The sequence below is a fragment of the Littorina saxatilis genome, linkage group LG8, assembly GCF_037325665.1.
Source record: "Littorina saxatilis isolate snail1 linkage group LG8, US_GU_Lsax_2.0, whole genome shotgun sequence".
Taxonomy (NCBI): domain Eukaryota; kingdom Metazoa; phylum Mollusca; class Gastropoda; order Littorinimorpha; family Littorinidae; genus Littorina; species Littorina saxatilis.
In genome coordinates, this window is record NC_090252.1 from 21,065,692 (window position 1) to 21,087,994 (window position 22,303).

Genomic DNA, 22,303 nt, shown 5'->3' on the forward strand with positions numbered 1-22,303 from the left:
AATCTGCTAGCGCAAATATATTAAAACCATTGTACCTCTCAGTTTTGAAAACACATTCAAATTGTGTTCACACGTGCATGTTCAGAAATTGCCACTGTGCTTGCCTACTTGACGTACGAATTCGTGGAAAAGCCTGTAATTGTGTACATAGTCCTGTGAATTCTGGTTTTATTACATTTAGTCAAGTTTTGACTAAATGTTTTAACGTAGAGGGGGGAATCGAGAAGAGGGTCGTGGTGTATGTGTGTCTGTGTGTCTGTCTGTGTGTGTGTGTAGAGCGATTCAGACCAAACTACTTGACCGATCTTTATGAAATTGGACATGAGAGTTCCTGGGTATGATATCCTCAGACGTGTTTTTTCATTTTTTTGATAAATGTCTTTTATGACGTCATATCCGGCTTTTCGTGAAAGTTGAGGCGGCACTGTCACGCTCTCATTTTTCAACCAAATTGGTTGACATTTTGGTCAAGTAATCTTCGACGAAGCCTGGACTTGGGTATTGCATTTCAGCTTGGTGGCTTAAAAATTAACTAATGACTTTGGTCATTGAAAATCTAAAAATTGTAAAAAAAATATTTGTTTTATAAAACGATCCAAATTTACGTTCATCCTATTCTCCATCATTTGCTGATTCCAAAAACATATAAATATGTTATATTTGGATTAACAACAAGCTCTGAAAATTAAATATATAAAAATTATTATCAACATTTTTTTTTCGAAATCAATTTAAAAACACTTTCATCTTATTCCTTGTCGGTTTCTGATTCCAAAAACATATAGATATGATATGTTTGGATTAAAAACACGCTCAGAAAGTTAAAACGAAGAGAGGTACAGAAAAGCGTGCTATCCTTCTCAGCGCAACGAATACCCCGCTCTTCTTGTCAATTCCACTGGCACTGCCTTTGCCACGGGCGGTGGAGTGACGATGCTACGAGTATACGGTCTTGCTGCGTTGCGTTGCGTTCAGTTTCATTCTGTGAGTTCGACAGCTACTTGACTAAATGTTGTATTTTCGCCTTACGCGACTTGTTATTTATTTATGTTTATTTGTTACTATTGTTCCCTCTCCTGGCGAGGGCTGGTTGAAAAATGCTCGTTTGTTATTGCTTATGTGTCATAAAGTGGTTTGCATGTGAAATAAATGTACGTGTTCTGCCCTATTGCACTGTCTCTACCCTTTTCACACCAAACACTTCAATAACAGAATTTGGGAGGCTACAGGCTTATTATTTCCTCAACCAAAAATAACATACTTCTTCACTTCAAACACATCAATACAAATCAACCTTTCGACACACAGTTCACACAACCTCTTAGCTTTCACTCAATGCACGTAAATACATATTATAACGATACTTTCTCAAATATAGAGTAACGCACAACAGAAGGCACCAACATACACTCACGAGTTCGAATCACGGCTCACTGCATGTCGCCAGTTCACTTCCTTGTGTCGCTGAATCCTCGTAGAATAATGAATTCCCAAAACTCTCATTGTAGTTGCCAACACACACCTTCCACCTTAGGTGCCAACACACACCTTCCACCGTAGGTGCCAACACACACCTTCCACGTTTCTCCCCGAGAAACCCTTCCGCCATTAGCGAAAGCAACCGTCGTCAGCTACGACCGGTAACGATGAAGACTCCCCTCGTCTAGTCATCTGCGCCGATGTGGTCCCTTGCTTGCCATCATCGTCCCGCGCTTCTCCCGTGTAAGGTCCCTCCCTAGTACACGCCATGGAAATCCCTCATGGAAACTCCGAAAGAATGTAACCAAGTCTTAATACAACATTCTCTAAAACCATCTCTTCTTCCAAACGTTCATGCACCACTCATACATTCTCGTTCATTCCACGTTCACATTCCGTCCACATTCAATATCCAACTAATACTTAATCTATGAATAACACTCCCCATACAAAGCATGACCGTCTTAAACATAACATAAATGCGTAGCAATTATGTTCAAGAAATTCCCCATGAAAAACCGTGATACAATTACATCAAGAATTCTCTCAAAGCTTCACACTAAGATTTGGTGCACTTTGTATACACTAACCTTTACACTCCAGCTATGTATTCCAACGTCAATGATATACAACAGAGTAAATCATTTACCTGAAGAGACCCGTCTCTTGAAAGAGTACTTGTTCCCAGAACAAGTCTGTCATGCGCCGACAACCTTCCAGGTTGAAAATCTCAAACGCTGTGACGTTATTTACCCCAGACCAGCTACATGTCTCAAAACACAGCTCATCTCTAGCTAAAGCCAGTTTTGCGTGGAACGCACAAAACACGAGAATAACGCTCCCCAGCCACATAGCGTCGCACGACGTGGTTTCACCTCACAAATATGCTACTCACATCTTTGTGACATCCCCCTTCCCGGGGAAAAAAGAACATTCTTGAGTTTTCTTTTGACCAAAACAACCTTCTTTTTCCACACATACCATAAACTTGTGGTATGCTCTGACCTACGAATGACCTGGACAACATGTCTGTCAACGTATTCCTGTCTCATGCTATTGGATGAACCTCGAATGCTAATTATTGCAGTGAAAGACACCAACGCATCACATGTTTTGAAAATTTCACCCATGTTCCCAAACACCTCTTTCATCTCCTCCTTTTGACTCTCTGTCAAAACAGGATCAAAAACAATGTCTCTGGTTGTCTCTTCCTTTCCCTTAGGCAATGTAGGTAACGGCAACGGCTCTATCTCCTCAATCGGAGGTAATACTGCAACCTTTGCCTCTTCACATTTACTTGGGAAAACATTATGACTGCCCCAGTCAGACCTCGGTGGAATGATTTCGCGATATCCACTACTTACTTCCTCAACATCAACAACTTTCTCTGCACAAACTGCATACCTCTCATCCTCACGTGACACACTCAACACCTCTCTCAATGTCTCATCTTCTTTCAGCAAACTTTTCAGATCCTCCTCGTTAATCGACAAATCAGGAGTAACCACATTTTTCAATGGCATCGGGGAATCCTCCAGTTTCTTTTTGGCTTTTGCCCTACTCGTACCACACACGACCTTCTCAAGTACCACCTCTTCAGTGATTTTCTTGTGACTTACATCAGCACACAATCCAACACCCTGCGTATTCCCAAGGAATAAATCTACTCTGGGTACCACACCCTGAAGATTACATATCACTAGGTCAGCGACTGGGTCTGTGAGCACACAACATTTCAACTTTCCCTGAAAAAATGGGGTATCGACAACCACTTCTGCCAATGGATACATATCGATCCGTCCACTAAAACCCTTTACCTTTTGGATTTCTCCCTGTATGTACTGGCTTGGTAAGACCAACGACTTCCTTACCCCAGCTACATTAGCTCCTGTGTCTCTCAGTACTGAAACTTGCTTCCCATTAACGCGTCCTTCCGCTAATGGCAACGACCCGAATGCTGCCGAGCTTACCAACACTCCAGCGTCCTGACAATCCGCTACCGACTTCGCTGAATATGCTACCTGAAAACATTCTCTAGCGTAATGGCCAAACTGCCCACATCTGTAACATGTGTCCTGATTCTGCTGTTCCGTACCTGTACCTCTAGTACCTCCTTGCTGCCATCCTCTTCTACCCGGCCTACGATCATCTCCTCTTCCTTGAAACCTGGTATTTCTGCTCATACCATCTTGTCTTCTGCCACTATCACCTTGACCACGATTGTAAGACTGTCCTGATCCACGATTCTGATTGAACGCTACGTTTCCAGTTACCAAAGGATTTACTTGACTCTTTCTGGCCAAACATTTATTCGGATGGGCTGATTTGTAAGTTTCTGCGCCAGCAATCATGTCTTTTGAATTTTTACAATCACGTTCTCTCAAAAAGACTGCCAAATCAGTGCATACACTGTTAAGCATCTGCTCACACAACACAAAATCAAACAATGCTTCATATGAGGTTTCTATATCCGACAACCTCAACCAACGGTTGAACAAATGCTTCATCCGTGTTACGTATGTGCCAAAACTTTCATCAGCCTCTGGCTTCGTACTGCGAAATTTCTCACGAAATCCATCTCGAGTGCACTGAAACTTCTTCAACAACTCTTTCTTCAAGTCTTCATACGAAAAAGTACCCGTCGAAAACAATGAATGAAACAATGACAAAGCTCCACCCTCCAAATAAGCTGATAAGTATGTCGCCCACTCTGAATCACTCCATTTGTTCGCCTTTGCATGCGTTTCAAATCTGAACAAAAAACTGTCAATGTCATCTTTATCTTCCTTGAACATGGGGAGTTTTGGGTACTGGGGCCTAATGCTGGGACCTGATCTCCCACCTGCATTTCCACCTGTACTTTGCTGCGCTTCTGCTTTCTTAAACTCCAAATCCATTTTCCTTGCTTCAGTATCTGCTGCTAGCCTCTTTGCATCCCTGTTTGCCTCAATTTCTAACCTTTTTGTCTCAGCCTCAACTTTCTTTGCTTCAACCTCAGCTTCAGCTTGTACCTTCTTTGCCTCAGCCTCAGCTTCTACTTTCTTTGCTTCAGCCTCAGCTGCTACTTTCTTTGCCTCCCTTTCCTGACTTCTCTCTTCTCTATCCACCTGAGCCTGGGCAAACTTAAACAAAGCTTCTGCCTTTAACCCATGCTTCTCTCCCAATGCCAAACAATCAGCATATGTGTTACCACCAGTATCACTAGTCTCAGCCATCTTTACAACGTCACAATATCAAGTAATCTCAAAGTAATACAATGGTTCAAGTAACAAGTTCACAAAATTGTTTAAGTATCAACAAGTTGTATCATACACCAGTTTCTCGCAATACTAAACACACACAAAGAGTATAATAAAATACTAAACTAACAGAAATCTTGTGCCTTTTAAAAACAATCTTCAAATTGTTTACTACTTAACTATTTACACAACCAGTTTCAAAAATAAAACAATAAACTTAATGGAGTCCAAATAAAAGTGATAATTTAGAAAATATCAGTTTAAACAATCAATAGCAACTTCAAACACTTGTCAATCAATGTCAAACTTAAACTAACAACTTTAGAACATCAAAGTTTCCCAAACCCAAACAACACACTTTAAATGAAAAATTCAATTCCACACACCACTAACCAGCGTCAGATCCTTTGAGGAAAATCAATCGCCAGAGCACACCCAAAACAAAATGTAAATGTTCACAACAACAACAACAACAACAACAACAAAAAATGTACCCAAAAAACTGTCCAAGTACAAATGTTTACAAATTACTACTAACCAAAAAAAATTTAAAACAAATAAATAAAAAAACTTTCCCCAAACCAACAACTAAATATCAAACACTAGTATAGGGGAGATAATCACCCTATTACTAATCCAACTACAAATAGGAACAACAATAACAATAATAAACAAAAACACTTTTCAAGCCAAAGTACACAACGGGAAAAAAAATATCAGAGTCCAACCAAAAAAATACAAAATTTCAGAATTTATACACACACAAAAAAATGGCACACCCTATACTATTTTATTTAAAATAAGCCTGCACCTCAACGACAACAATCATACACAACAATCAATCCAAGATAGACTCTAAGAAAAATAGTTTAAAAAAAAAACTTATAGGAAAGGGAGCTAGAACTGATAGAAAGATAGATAATAAATACACAGAAAAGGAAGCAAACAGAAACTAAGGCCCTCTCTACGTAAGAACTATACAACTACGTAGACCCCTAGAGCTGGAGAGGGGGTGTCCAATAACATACACATAAACGAACTCGCTACAACACGCAAAGTATCAAAGTATGTATATTTAGCTACCCTGTAAACACTTCTTTATCAACCACAATTTCTCAATTCTGTTCAACTGAAAGGGAAGCAACTGCTTTTTTAACTACAACAAAAATCTATCCTTAGAAACAAAACCCTATTTAGGGCTATGTCGGGGTCACCACTGTCATCAAGTGGTTTGCATGTGAAATAAATGTACGTGTTCTGCCCTATTGCACTGTCTTTACCCTTTTCACACCAAACACTTCAATAACAGAATTTGGGAGGCTACATGCTTATTATTTCCTCAACCAAAAATAACATACTTCTTCACTTCAAACACATCAATACAAATCAACCTTTCGACACACAGTTCACACAACCTCTTAGCTTTCACTCAATGCATGTAAATACATATTATAACGATACTTTCTCAAATATAGAGTAACGCACAAAAGAAGGCTCCGACAGACACTCACGAGTTCGAATCACGGCTCACTGCTTGTCGCCAGTTCACTTCCTTGTGTCGCTGAATCCTCGTAGAATAATGAATTCCCAAAACTCTCATTGTAGTTGCCAACACACACCTTCCACCTTAGGTGCCAACACACACCTTCCACCGTAGGTGCCAACACACACCTTCCACGTTTCTCCCCGAGAAACCCTTCCGCCATTAGCGAAAGCAACCGTCGTCAGCTACGACCGGTAACGATGAAGACTCCCCTCGTCTAGTCAACTGCGCCGATGTGGTCCCTTGCTCGCCACCATCGTCCCGCGCTTCTCCCGTGTAAGGTCCCTCCCTAGTACACGCCATGGAAATCGTCCAAACGTTCATGTACCACTCATACATTCTCGTTCATTCCACGTTCACATTCCGTCCACATTCAATATCCATCTAATACTTAATCTATGAATAACACTCCCCATACAAAGCATGACCGTCTTAAACATAACATAAATGCGTAGCAATTATGTTCAAGAAATTCCCCATGAAAAACCGTGATACAATTACATCAAGAATTCTCTCAAAGCTTCACACTAAGATTTGGTGCACTTTGTATACACTAACCTTTACACTCCAGCTGTGTATTCCAACGTCAATAATATACAACAGAGTAAATCATTTACCTTAAGAGACCCGTCTCTTGAAAGAGTACTTGTTCCCAGAACAAGTCTGACACGCGCCGACAACCTTCCCGGTTGAAAATCTCAAACGCTGTGACGTTATTTACCCCAGACCTGCTACATGTCTCAAAACACAGCTCATCTCAAGCTAAATCCAGTTTTGCGTGGAACGCACAAAACACGAGAATAACGCTCCCCAGCCACATAGCGTCGCACTAAGACATTTAGGGAGGTTAAAAACACGACGTGGTTTCACCTCACAAATATGCTACTCACATCTTTGTGACATTATGCCACAACCCTCGTAAAGTTAAATTTGATTTGATTTGATTTGATTTGATTGTTTGATGTGATAAGAGATTTTAACAAATCTCCGGAGAAAGTCTCAGCTGACTTTCAATTGTTTCCTTTACATCTTCTGATATTTTATATAAAAAACATGTTGTTTGGGTCTTGTTAATTACGTCATCAAAATATGAAGTTCATAGAGCAATGTGCAATCGACGTCATTTTTTCTTGGACATTTCATTGTGTTATTATTTGTTTTGGTCTAAAACAAACAAACGAAAGTTCAGTAGAATCAAAACGAAAGTACAAGATTCTAGCTTATTTAGTAATTTTTTTTAATTTTTTTTTTCAGCGACGGTCACTTAGTTTAAGGTTGCAAAAGGGCTAAGTCTAAAGAGATCATTTTTGCTTAGTCCCGTGTGTGGTCGTTTTAGACAGGTTCGACTGTACACACACACACACACACACACACACAAATCGTGTGGACAGGTGGTCTTTATGGACAGTGTGTATGTGTGTGTGTGTGTGTGTGTGTGTGTGTGTGTGTGTGTGTGTGTGTGTGTGTGTGTGTGTGTGTGTGTGTGTGTGTGTGTGTGTGTGTGTATACAGTCGAACCTGTCTAAAAAGACCACCCAAGGGACTGAGCAAAAGTGTTCTCTTTAGACAGGAGGTCTCCAGGGCAGGTTCGACTTATATGTTATAATATATATATATATATAGCTATTCTGATGGACACGCGGGGGAATTCGGGGGCTGTGATTGGATGGTCTCACACATCCCTTTTCCGATCATCAAAGCATAACGATACAAAAGTTGGCCATTTTTGCCGATATCCAAACGATATCGGCAATAACAAAGACGCGTGGTTCCGGTTTCTTCCACGTGTATAAAGTACACGCATACCTCGCCAGGTTTGTTTCTGTCACTCTGTGACTAGTCGACAGACGATGCCATTTGCTTTGTGTGTGTTTTTGTTGTTGCTTACTGTACATGACATACATTACGTGTAAAATCCAGTTCTTTAACAGGCAACAAACCTTGCAAATTTCCAGAAGCTGCAATCTGAAGCGACCTATCTCGGATTCTAGCAGACGATCTCTCCAATGTTTAACACAAAATCAGCAAACTCTCCTGTCACATAGAACGTCCACTGTATAGTGCAATGTTGAAATGAAGTTACCGGTCTGAAACATTTCGTCGTTTCTTCTGAGACAATCATTATTCTCTTATCATCTACAGATTTACCGCTGTCTTCACCACGCGAATTCCCAACAGAAGTCAGACTTTCGAACATACAATCTACGTAGGCAAGCATGATACGTCATGACGTCATATGATTCCTAACATATTGACGTAATGCTAAGCATCCGGTTATCTCGAGTTTTCTCCGTAATACATGTCCGTGGGTTTTTCAATGTTCGGTTATTTCCGTGGCTTCATGCGGAAAGGGAACCGTCGTCTGCAATCAACGACATGGACCATTCTGGTACTTGTCGCTGACAAAAACATGATTCTAACACAGAATTTAATGTCAGAATAGCTATATAAACGCTATTGTGTTTTCAGCGTAGCAATAGGGTCCGATATTTAGACTCGAACAAGTATAATGCGACTCGTCTTCGACTCGTCGGCATTATACTTGTCTCGTCTAAATATCGGGCCCTATTGCTACGCTGAAAACACAATAGCTGTTAATATATATATATATATCCCATGACCTCCCTTCTTTGTCTCTGTTACTTCAGTATGGGTATATATGTTGTATTTTTATAGCTCAATAAATACATCATGGACTCCAAAAAATATATGATAGTGCAGATTCCGATTTGGGCAAAGAACTACTTTCCTCCCGACCTTTGACCTCGCGCCAAACAATGTGACACATTTGTATGAAGTTCCAAAATCGTATTGCACGGCTCAGAAAACCATATCAGTTGCACGCAAAAATGAATCTCAGAACTGATCTGATGTATGAGATGCAATAAGCAAACGTTTCTTTCATTATGAAAGCAATGCAGGTCGAAAAAAACGAACATTCAACTTACAAGATAACCAGATGCTAGCGAACCAAAACAAAAACACGAGTACCCTCCCTTGCATCGTTAGCAGACGACTTTTGAGAATCTGTCAGACCGTCCTTACCTGGCACGGTTGGGCTTCACTATCAAACATCGGCTGTTTCACGTGTTTTGCGAGCAAGTCTACTCTTTTGCCTGGCTCTGCAGTAAGTCCACATTGGCGATGAAGGTATCCAAGAACTTAACATGTGTGTATTTTTCCGTAATCCAGTCATATTCCTTCAAAATGCAATCAATCAATCGTTTTCCTCACACCCATACCAGTTTAAGTTCATCCATGCAAACACACTCGCAAAACAGTTCATCACGTAGATACATTTCAAATAGGGAGCAAATGGTTAAATCTAAACCTACATATTTGTTCCCTAAAATTTGCTTCTCTGTCAATAAGCCTAATTACACACGTTCGAGAAAAACAACGTGGAATCGATTCTGAATCGAGTAAGCCAAATGGGTCCCAAACTCGTTTCGCCCGTTCTGCCGACCTGAAACACAAAACAAAAGAATTGTGCGCTTCAACTAAATTAATTTCTATACGACTTCATTACTTTCTTGCAACTTATGAACCTTTACTTAAAGCTTTTAAATGGTCTGAAAGTAGTGTTACCGCGTACTTATCGATGCACTCATTCGTTTTATTTTTTCAGCGACGGTCACTTAGTTTAAGGTTGCAAAAGGGCTAAGTCTCGCTGGCAACACTGTTTTACCCTGCACAGATCGCAACAGTGCCGCTTGTAGTCTACACTTTGTGTTTGATGGTAGAATGGGATATACAGATTACAACACTCGTGGTTTTTTATATGGCTTGTATTTCAGTCAAGACCCAGCGGGAATATCAATCGAGAGCCACTCGCCAGAGGCCCGTGTCTCCCGATGATATTCATCCGCTGGGTCTTGACTGAAATACAAGCCATATAAAAAACCACTCGTGTTGTAACCTATACATATATATATATATATTATAAGCAGTATAGTAATAATTTAGAATCATTATTACAACTTGAAAAGCAGTAGTAAGTGGAAATGCATGCTTTCCATTAAAACATAGTGGTGGAAAGATCGTTTTCTGGCGTTGATTTTCTAAGTGTGAGAAACAGGAAACACTTGCACTTTGCTTATGTAAATACAGCCCTTTATATAAATATAGAGAGGATGAAAGTCGCTTGTTCATTTCAATGCTTGTTATTCTCTCGGGTGCCAGGAGAAAAGGTTCCGTGCAACTCTCGCTTACTCAATTACACATGTCGTATGCATAACAAGTGATTTTTTCCCTTTGGTTTTTTTTTATACAGTCCTCATCGCTACACTCCCGTAGCAAAAGGGTTCCATACCTCAAATGGGGTGGTATGAGAATGTACAATGAGATTCGCTGAATTCCCTCACGTGTCTATCCGAATATAATTATAGCAATATATTGTACAGTCGAACCTTACCTTGAGACCACCTGTCCATAAAGACCACCTGTCCATAAAGACCACCTGTCTATAAAGACCACCTGTCCATAAAGACCACCTGTCCATAAAGACCACATGTCCATAAAGACCACCTGTCCATAAAGAGCACCTGTCCAAAAGACCACCTGTCCATAAAGATCACATGTCCATAAAGACCGACTGTCCATGAAGACCACCTGCCCATAAAGACCACCTGTTCATAAAGACCACCTGTCTATAAATACCGCCTGCCCATAAAGACCACCTGTCGATAAAGACCACCTGGCTATAACGACCACCTGTCCATAAAGGCCACCTGTCCATAAAGGCCACCTGTCCATAAAGACCACCTGTCCATAAAGACCACCTGTCCATAAAGACCACCTGGCTATAAAGACCACCTGTCCATAAAGAGCACCTGTCCATAAAGACCACATATCCAGAAAGACAACCTGTCCATAAAGACCACCTGTCCATAAAGACCACCTGTCCATAAAGATCACTGTCCATAAAGACCACCTGTCCATTGAGACCACATGTCCATAAAGACCACCTGTCCATAAAGACCATCTGTCTATTAAGACCACCTGTCCATAAAGACCACCTGTCCATAAAGACCACCTGTCCATAAAGACCACCCCAAAGGATTCCCTCACGGTTTTTGCGATTATATACACCACCTGTCCGCAAAGAACACCTGTCTAAAGATACCACTTTTGCTCAGTCTCTTGGGTGGTCTCTGTAGACAGGTTCGACCAGCACACCTAGCTGGACAGTGTGAAGAAAGGGTAGCAGGGATGAGGAGGCCGGACTCTATGTATTGTGATGGCAGCTGGTTAAAGGCTGACCGTACTGTCGGATAAGCAAACCTAGATGGACAGTGTGAAGAAAGGGTAGCAGGGATGAGGAGGCCGGACTCTATGTATTGTGATGGCAGCTGGTTAAAGGCTGACCGTACTGTCGGATAAGCAAACCTAGCTGGACAGTGTGAAGAAAGAGTAGCAGGGATGAGGAGGCCGGACTCTATGTATTGTGATGGCAGCTGGTTAAAGGCTGACCGGAGCTGTAAACTGTAACGACACAAAACCTAGCAGCATCCATCGTGATGGTAAGTACGAACTAACAAGGCATAGATATGTACTGCAATTGTAAAGGGAGGATACGAAATTTATCGGGACCTGTGTATTGTTTTGCTGACAGGACAATAAAGATCTGCGAGAGAAACCCACGACAAAAGGAGAGTACATCATTCCAAGTGTCAAATATATGGATGAGGACGACTATCAGTGTGACGCAATGAACTGGATTGGCTCTGACAGCATCACTGGTTCGTTAAAAGTCAAAAGTGAGTGGTTTGTCTTGCTTTTATTCTTGTAAAAAAAAGGCTTGTTGTTGGCTGTGGTTCCCTGGCATACATGCACACCCATTCATGTAATTTGCTGTAGCTTTTGGCTGTAGCCTAACTATGCATAAATACATATTGTGTGTATGTGTGGGTTTAAACTACCTTCGTTTTTTACGTACGTATGTGTGTTGCAGGCAATGTGGTGATCTGGCCTAAAAGAAATACTGTGATCATGGATTTGGCAGTTCTGACAAAACCGATGACATTTGCTTGCGAAGTTCCGAACAAAAAAGCAAAGGAGGCCCAGCTAAAATGGTTTGATAATCGGGACAACGAAGTTCATACTATACTTAGAACGTGAGACACTGAGTATTTATTTCTGTACATCTAGTCATTATTTGTTTTCAGATTTGATTGGGTATCGAGATGAGACCATGGTGTGTGTGTGTGTGTGTGTGTGTGTGTGTGTGTGTGTGTGTGTGTGTGTGTGTGTGTGTGTGTGTGTGTGTGTGTGTGTTCATTTATTTGCGTGTTAAAAAACCTGATTGTATTTGTAATTATATTGCATTGTATTCTAATGAATGTTTGTATCATTCCCAGTTAATTGAGTTGCCGAATGCGCACAATTGGCAAATTATCTTGCACATTTCGCGTCAACGACAACACGCTGTCCACTTTTCGAAAGCGGCAGCGTTTGCAGTATATATGTATGCAAGCTTCTAAAGATGGCCCATTTTGCCATCATATTATTCAGGCTAGTCGTTACTAGGCTTAACCTTGTGTGCCTGTAGGACGTACTTTTGATATTCATTGTGGCCTTTTCAAGAAACCGGCAGCAAGTCCGCAACTTTTGTTGTCACGCAACATTGTGTTTGCATTGCTTGTGATTCCTTTTATGGCTGGAATGGTCCGAGCTGCTCTGTGTCAACCTTAACTCTGAGAATGAATCCCAACTAACATGACTTTATCTTGTCACGAATGATCGATTTGGGAAATAACAGTTACTATCCATTCTAGCATCTAGCTGTGCACGTGGAGTGATACACAAGGCATTTGAGAACTTTAACTAAACATTGACTGCCGATTTTGCGAGGTTGGCTGCGTTTTGCCGATTTCGTAAAATTGTAAAAATATTGCCGATTATGGAAACGTTGTGTTTACTGTTCTAATGGGCTCAAAAATATCAGAACATTGGTTTATGCAAATGCGGTCATGTGTTCGAATGCTTTGCAGTGACATGTCCATCACATACCATCTCGTTCTTCAATTTTTGGCTAGTCAAGCCTTACCTGTCTCTATGATGACTAATACTGGGTCTAATCTCCTGTCATGCTGCCTCCGTGACTACTAGACAGCCAGCTGAAATCTGTGTTGAATCTGTTCTTTGACATGAATTCATTGTCAGGTTTTGCTGCTGGATCTTTTAGTGCTTCCGGTGAATATATATGCTTATCAGAACCCCATTTGATTTTGCGTTTGTTTGTTTGTTTGTTTGTTTGTTTGCTTAACGCCCAGCCGATCACGAAGGGCCATATCAGGGCGGTGCTGCTTTGACATTTAATGTGCGCCACACACGAGACAGAAGTCGCAGCACAGGCTTCATGTCTCACCCAGTCACATTATTCTGACACCGGACCAACCAGTCCTAGCACTAACCCCATAATGCCGGACGCCAGGCGGAGCAGCCACTAGATTGCCAATTTTAAAGTCTTAGGTATGACCCGGCCTGGGTTTGAACCTACGACCTCCCGATTACGGGGCGGACGCCTTACCACTAGGCCAACCGTGCCGGTTTTGATTTTGCGTGAATGTACAAAGTCTGTTCAGTCATGTTCTGTAAACTACCTTGTCAACGCCCATCCACATTATGCACCAATGCTAATAGAAAGAAAGGGAGGGTGTTAACTTTGTACGATGCCTTGTGCAGGATCAGTTCATCGTGAGAAATTGCTGTATATTTGGTCACTTGGACAGTAAATATAATTGGGATATATTTTGATGCAAAGATGTCTACCCTCTCACTCTGTGACGCTAACACGCTCGCCTGTGCGTCAGCGTCTTGTCAGAATGGAACCTGTAATCTTACCACAAAGACCCCTTTGCATCCTTTTTATATTTAGTCAAGTTTTGACTAAATATTTTAACATCGAGGGGGAATCGAAACGAGGGTCGTGGTGTATGTGCGTGTGTGCGTGTGTGTGTCTGTGTGTGTGTGTGTGTAGAGCGATTCAGACTAAACTACTGGACCGATCTTTATGAAATTTGACATGAGAGTTCCTGGGTATGAAATCCCGGAACGTTTTTTTCATTTTTTTGATAAATGTCTTTGATGACGTCACATCCGGCTTTTCGTGAAAGTTGAGGCGGCACTGTCACGCCCTCATTTTTCAACCAAATTGGTTGAAATTTTGGTCAAGTACTCTTCGACGAAGCCCGGGGTTCGGTATTGCATTTCAGCTTGGTGGCTTAAAAATTAATTAATGACTTTGGTCATTAAAAATCTGAAAATTGTAAAAAAAAATAAAAATTTATAAAACGATCCAAATTTACGTTTATCTTATTCTCCATCATTTGCTGATTCCAAAAACATATAAATATGTTATATGCAGATTAAAAACAAGCTCTGAAAATTAAATATATAAAAATTATTATCAAATTTTTTTTTTCGAAATCAATTTAAAAACACTTTCATCTTATTCCTTGTGGGTTGCTGATTCCAAAAATATATAGATATGATATGTTTGGATTAAAAACACGCTCAGAAAGTTAAAACAAAGAGAGGTACAGAAAAGCGTGCTATCCTTCTCAGCGCAACGAATACCCCGCTCTTCTTGTCAATTCCACGTGCACTGCCTTTGCCACGGGCGGTGGAGTGACGATGCTACGAGTATACGGTCTTGCTGTCCACTACTTGACTAAATATGTGGCCATTTCTGCGAAAAGGGACCTTGTTGAGCTAAGCCTCTGATTGGAGAAACGCGGGGTCAAAGTTAGAGCAAAATGTAAACAAACTTTGCTGTGCTGACTGATGCCCACTTCAAGTTGAATTTCTAAAATGTTCAATGAATTATCAGCGATAGTACAATGAACAGCAATTTAAAGTAATGGAAAATAGTCTTGGGATCAACATTACAAACTTCTACAAATGTTTATGTTCATTCCTCCTCAGGAAAAACACATCGAACCGATGACAAGTTGACTGCGATGATGCCGAAAATGCCGACAGAGTGTTTTGTTGTGCTTCGAGAAAAACATTTTCGTCGCTAGTTTTGGTCAAGTTAAAACAACTTACCTATTTTTTTTTTAATGTTTGACAGTAAGCTTAATATAAACTTTCATCTGGAAGCACATTCAGCAAAGTGATGTAGCCAAATCATCACACAGCTACATTTCACTAGACGGATCTATACGCATAGTTCAGGTAGATCTGACTTTCACGCGACCGTAGCACTGTACGAAAAAGCAGACGACAAATGCAGTTGCCCGATGAAGAACAGTTACTCCCCGTTTACATCTTTAGTTGCTTCCCTTGCTAAAGTTACTGATATTTAGATCAGTGGTTACTGACTGTATCTGTATCTGTATCTGTAGGTTACGTCGCTAGCATCCAGATTGCTGGCTTTGGCGCGACGGGTGGGTGTGCGCAGCGACGTCGCTTATCGGCGGCTGGTAGTCAGCGCCGCCTTGAATGCCTCAATAGAGGCTGAGTGGACAACTGACTGGGGCATTCTGTTCTTTGCAGCTGTGAATTCTGATAGTGGAAGGGCAAGTCAGTCTTCTCAGTTGAACACGGAATATTCTGCTGACAGAAGTCACTTTGGGATAAGACAACGATTTTGTTGACGAGGTCAATGCTGTTAATTCAGAATATTTTTGTTGCACTTCGCCCGGACATTATTTTGTGACTCCGAAGTCGAAGCAGATCTACTTTGATCACGATGGTGTTGTATTAAAAGGTTCATGATGACAACGCACACGTACACTACTAATCGGTTAAAGAGTTCTCCGAGAGCATAGGCCTATTGCGAAGCAAGGTCTTCCTCTTCCTGATCGTTTGAATGCCCGGACATCGTAAATGAGAACCTGTTGCTCTTACCGTTTGCTGTCTCCACTTAGATCTATGACAGGCTACAATGTCAGGTAAGTTACCATATAGACTGCAGTGTGTGTTTTGTGTGTGTGTGTGTGCGCGCGCGCAGCTTGTGTGTGTGTGTGTGTGTTGTGTGAGGGTTTCTGTATGTGTGTGTGTGTGTGTGTGTGTGTGTGTGTGTGTGTGTGTGTGTGTGTGTGTGTGTGTGTGTGTGTGTGTGTGTGTGTGAGAGATAGATAGAGAGAGAGAGTGAGAGAGAGACAGAGAGAGAGAGACAGAGAGAGAGACAGAGAGAAAGAAAGAAAGAGGGGTAGATAGAGGAAGAGAGATGATAATGACAATGATGATGATGATGATGATGATGATGATGATGATGATGATGATGGTGGTGGTGGTATGTGTGTACGTGTAGTATGTTTTTAAACTCCTCTTTTTTTTTATTTAACCAATGTTACTCTCTTTCTCTCAGTTTGCTGGCGTGGAACAGCAAACAAGTCCAGCAATTCACCGGACAGTGCAACAACAAAAGACAGAAGTGCCTGGCCACAAAGCAGGTGTTCGACAGAATGGGGCAACAGCAATGTCCAGCCGGTTCCAGTTCAAAGGAAATCAGCATGGTTTACCCTTGGGACTCAGTGATCGCGCTAGGTATTTTTCAAACCGGTATGACGTCATGAGCTGGCTACAAGGCTCTCACGAAAATCGGTAAGCTTGCCAAGGCAACCAGTAAAAGACAAACAATGACTTACAATACATTAAGTCAATGTCAGTGATATGCGGACGTTTTTTCTTCCCCCCCCCCCCCCCCCCCCCTTCAAAGCAACTGTCGCACAACTTGACAGTGACACATCAGCAGCCGCTGTGAGAGAGAGAGAGAGAGAGAGAGAGAGAGAGAGAGAGAGAGAGAGAGAGAGAGAGAGAGAGAGAGAGAGAGAGAGAGAGACTTCCGAAATAAAATAGGAAAGCAAATAGTAATCACGCAACTGGAAGACTTACTCACTAGTTACTTACTGTTACCGTTTCACTTTCGCCTCACAATAATCAACTGTATGTAGACAAAGATCTAAGCTGGTGTGAGTACGTGATTTCCCGGTATGATGCTATGTCGGCTATAGTTAGACGCCGTCCCTTATTGTCTTTCAGTTTCTCATAAACTGAAAGATTTTACGATGGACCGGGAACCGAAAGAAATGGCGCGAAAAGTATGATGTCTGATGTCTTGTGTCTGTGTGTGCCTCCTTGTTATTTTTGACGTCATGTTTGACACCTTGACATCAAGTGTCATCAATGGAGACATAATCGCAACATTGTAGCGCTGTCACAACAAGCCATCCAAATCTCTCTCTCTCTCTCTCTCTCTCTCTCTCTCTCTCTCTCTCTCTCTCTCTCTCTCTCTCTCTCTCTCTCTCTCTCTCTCTCTCTCCTTTTGTAATAAAGTTCTGAGTCTGAGTCTCTCTCTCTCTCTCTCTCTCTCTCTCTCTCTCTCTCTCTCTCTCTCTCTCTCTCTCTCTCTCTCTCTCTCTCTCTCTCTCTCTCTCTCTCCCCCTCGTACTGACAAACGATTTTTGTAATTACTACTTTTTTTTTTACCGGTCAAACCAAATAACAATCGGTACGTCTGACCGACATCCACTTTTTTTTCCGGTATTGGCGAATCTTAACCGGTAAAATACCGGAAATTACCGGTAAACGCGATCCCTGCGGACTTTGCTCAGTAGGTAAAGACATATTAATACTTTACAATTTGTCAGTACTTTAAAAAAAAAGGGGGGGAGCAATACAGTTATATTTGTGTTTATGTGCTGTTTACTCCAACAAAGAAGCACACACACACAGACACACAGACACAGGCACACACACAGACACACACACAGACACACACACACACACACACACACACACACTACATTTTCGATAATGTCACCATACCATACCAGCTTAGAAATGGCAAGTGGACAGGTACCCAAAACCAGACTTGAGCTGTGCAAATAGTGGTTAGTAAATAATATGTTGATCAACTCTGTGGTTGCCTTTGTTTCAGAGAAGCAAATCGTCTACCTTGCGAATGAGGCAGGGGTACAGAGGAGGGTAGCAACTTCAGTCTTCGGCATGGTGCATCAATACTTAGGCATGCAGTTTTGTGTGTGAATGAACAGCACAAATCCATTTTGAAAATGTCTTGATCGTCGGCCACATCAAGTTCGACCCTGATTGGCATTTCAGTTTGTTGAAAGTAAAGGGAGACGTTCGATAGCAGAGTGCACGGATGACATTTTCAATTCAGTGAAGTGATGGACAGACTGACAGACCCACGTGTGCAAGGACACACAGCACCATATGTTACTTTCTACAACTGGAAGCTGTATTTACCAAGGAAACTGAACAATTAATCCTTGTTATGAAATTTAGAAGTACCACAACTTCAAGTCGACAAGTGTGTGTGTATTGTTTTCAGCAGACAGCCTCAAATAGTTTGTGTTTGTATGTGCGTGGGTGAAGAAAGAATAGAACATGGCGGGGGGAGAGGTAGTATGAAAGAAGAAGAAATATTCGAGAAAAAAATCATATGGCTGATTGTTTTTACATTTAGTCAAGTTTTGATTAAATGTTTTAACATAGAGGGGGAATCGAGACGAGGGTCGTGGTGTATGTGTGTGTGTGTGTCTGTGCGTGTGTGTGTGTAGAGCGATTCAGACTAAACTACTGGACCGATCTTTATGAAATTTTACATGAGAGTTCCTGGGTATAAAATCCCCAGATTTTTTATTTTTTATTTCGATAAATGTCTTTTATGACGTCATATCCGGATTTTTGTAAAAGTTGAGGCGGCACTGTCACACCTTCATTTTTCAATCAAATTGATTGAAATTTTGGCCAAGCAATCTTCGACGAAGGCCGGACTTCAGTATTGCATTTCAGCATGGAGGCTTAAACATTAATTTATGACTTTGGTCATTAAAAATCTGAAAATTGTAATTAAAAATATTTTTTTATAAAACGATTCAAAATTACTTTTATTTTATTCTTCATCATGTTCTGATTCCAAAAACATATAAATATGTTATATTCGGATTAAAAACAAGCTCTGAAAATTAAAAATATAAAAATTATGATTAAAATTAAATTTACAAAATCGTTTTAAAAACAATTTCATCTTATTCCTTGTCGGTTCCTGATTCCAAAAACATATAGATATGATATGTTTGGATTAAAAACACGCTCAGAAAGTTAAAACGAAGAGAGGTACAGTAAAGTGTGCTATGCAGCACAGCGCAACCGCTACCGCGCTGAACAGGCTCGTCACTTTCACTGCCTTTTGCACTAGCGGCGGACTACGGTGATTGTGAAAAAAATGCAGTGCGTTCAGTTTCATTCTGTGAGTTCCACAGCTTGACTAAATGTAGTAATTTCGCCTTACGCGACTTGTTTCTTCTGCATGGGAGGAGAGAATGATAGAAAAAGACGAAAAAGTAAAAATTAGGGTAACGTTACAAAAAGGGCAATAACTCTGGAATGAAACATTATTTTGACCTAAAACCATACAAGTAATAACGGCAGATGATTGAACTTACTATTTCCAGGCAAAAGTTTGTTTTTAAAAGTTTGGCCATTTTAAGTCATTTTGGGGGTATCTCCAAAAAAGGGTCATAACTCCGTGAAAAATAAATTTGAAGGTCTGAAATTCTCACATCACGTTCTAAATATAACAGTCTGTCAAATAAAATCCAAAACTCAAAATCGATAAATTTGTCAACAAGGTCCCTTTTCGCAGAAATGGCCACATATTGTATTTTCGCCTTACGCGACTTGTTTAAATTCTTTTATGTGCACATAAACACAACATAACATACAGCATACACAGAATTTATCAACATAAGATATCACTGTCCTAGCGCATACACAAGCACATACCTAGACTAGATACATACATAGACAGTAGGGTCGGTTGTTGAACAGACAGGGGACATGGAGGGTGGGAGTGGGGTAACTGAGGTTGGGGGAGGGGGGGAGGGTAAGTGGGGACGGTTGTCACACTTTAGCCTCCAAGTATACATGGGGTTTGATTATAGGCATAGAAGATCTGTATAACATGGTATGAATAAATGGAACAGGGGGTATCACATTGAAAAATGTTCATACGAAATCAATCAATACAATTATCATATGGCATCAATGAAAACAGTGTCTATATAAACACCAATCCTTTGCAAATTTACTATAATAATTATTTACACTAGCATTATACTTTTCGATCAAAAACCTTTGTTTAACAGGTTTCACAAAAACATTTAGTGTTGGGACTGTCTTATTTAATTTGGCTCAAAATATACTTTGTTTGGCAAGGAGAATAAACAAATCAAAAACAGCATCCGTATGAAAGTTGTCTAAATACCCTAAAATGACAAGCTCTTTTGACAAATTCAAATTACTGCAATGTATGAAATTTAGGAATAACCATTCTGTGAAATCAGACCTAAAAAGCTTAACTCTTGTTCACTCCCAAAACAAATGTTCTAATGTTTCCTCTTCCTGTGCACAAAAGCTACATAGTGATGTGTCAGTAATTTTCATCAAAAATAGCAGGTGTTGAGTAGGAACAATTCTATGTAGTATTCTATATTGGAACCACCTCTGGTATGTGTCTTGTGTAGTTCGCTTTATTGTCAAAAACACCTTTCTAACATTTACATCAAACTTCAATTCACACACACACACACACACACACACACACACACACACACACACACACACACACACACACACACACACACACACACACACACACACACACACACAAGAAACAAATGTTAACATACATATGAATTGCCGGGCCGCGACGGGCTGGTTCGGCGAACGGTCGCCGACGTCATCAAATCAGGGGATTCCCCTATTAGTTAGTACACAGAACTGGTTCGGTGGAATGTTTGCCGAGCGTTCGACGAGCTGGTTCGGCGTGGTTCGGCTGTGGTCGGTGGCGGGCTTAACTCCCATTCGTGTTCTCTCGTGCCCTTTCCCCACCTCCTGTATCACCAACCCCTTCCCATTTTCTGCTTTTCTGTGTATCTGTTTTGTTTTTGTTTTGTTTCTTCGTTTCCTGAAATGAGTTAATGTATTTATTCCGCCATCATGCTAACCCTTGTTTTGTAATTACTATGCTTGCTTAAAATAAGCATTATATGCTTGAGTATGTAATCATCCATGCATTGTTCTTGTCATGATTAAAATTGAATAAAGTTCTGTTTAAACCATATGAATTCATAAACACAAAATGACAATGAATTCAACAAAACAGCAATTACTAATTAACACATAAATATATAGCCCTCATTTTGATTATACTATGCAAGAAATTGATTCAAATGATGCAAATGCAATCATCTCCAAAAGAGGGTACCCAATGCACGCAGCAAACCGCCATCAAAACTAATAGGTGGATGCCGGGGGTGGATGGGGGGTTTGCAGAACTGAAAATCGCTGAACTTGCTTGCTGGCCGCTGCGCTGCTACTTATGACTTCGGTACTCGCTCTCTCTCGGACTCCCTTATCTGTTACCATTGTTTCATTCCAGATGCTCTCCTTCACTCATCACCTGCCACTGCCCTCCAACCTCTTCCATTCCCCCCATTCATTCCCACGGAACTCTGCTATCATTTTCTCCAGCATTACCTTGCGAGTGTTGCGAGTGCTTGCAAACATTTTACGAATAAAACGAGTATGCAATTCGCATTGTTCGTAATGTTGCACTTACACTCTGGCGAATTGCCCTTGCGAATATAATTCGCCAATAACTCGTAATGATCGGGACATGGTCGCAAGACATTCGTAAATGTTCCTAACCGTTCGCATCCATTCGTCTCTTTTTGCACACATTAGCAACATGCTCCTAATATTCGCAAGGAAATCATATTCTGAATGTTTCGCAACGTACTTGTAAGTGTTCGCAAACCATTCGTAATCATCGTAAAGGTATGCGTAGCGCTCGCAATTGTACTACATTGCAAGCCCCTGGAGCAATTTTTTTATTAGTGCTTTTGTGAACAAGAAACAATTAACAAGTGGCTCTATCCCATCTCAGTCCCCCCCCCCCCCCTGTTCCCGTTGCGATATAACCTTCGTGGTTGAAAACGACGTTAAACACCAAACAAAGAAAAAAAATAAAGAAAAAGCGCTCGCAAGCATTCGTAAGAATTCTA

At 40.9% G+C, this 22,303-nt stretch overlaps 1 protein-coding gene across 1 annotated transcript in view; it reads left to right on the forward strand.

Annotated features, from left to right (window-relative positions):
- Nucleotides 1-22,303, forward strand: part of LOC138974552 (uncharacterized) — a 315,190-nt gene that overhangs the window by 73,140 nt on the left and 219,747 nt on the right. The window contains exons 31-32 of the mRNA XM_070347269.1: nt 11,875-12,019; nt 12,214-12,376. Of these exons, the coding sequence (XP_070203370.1) occupies nt 11,875-12,019; nt 12,214-12,376 (308 nt within the window). The remainder of the gene's footprint in view (nt 1-11,874; nt 12,020-12,213; nt 12,377-22,303) is intronic.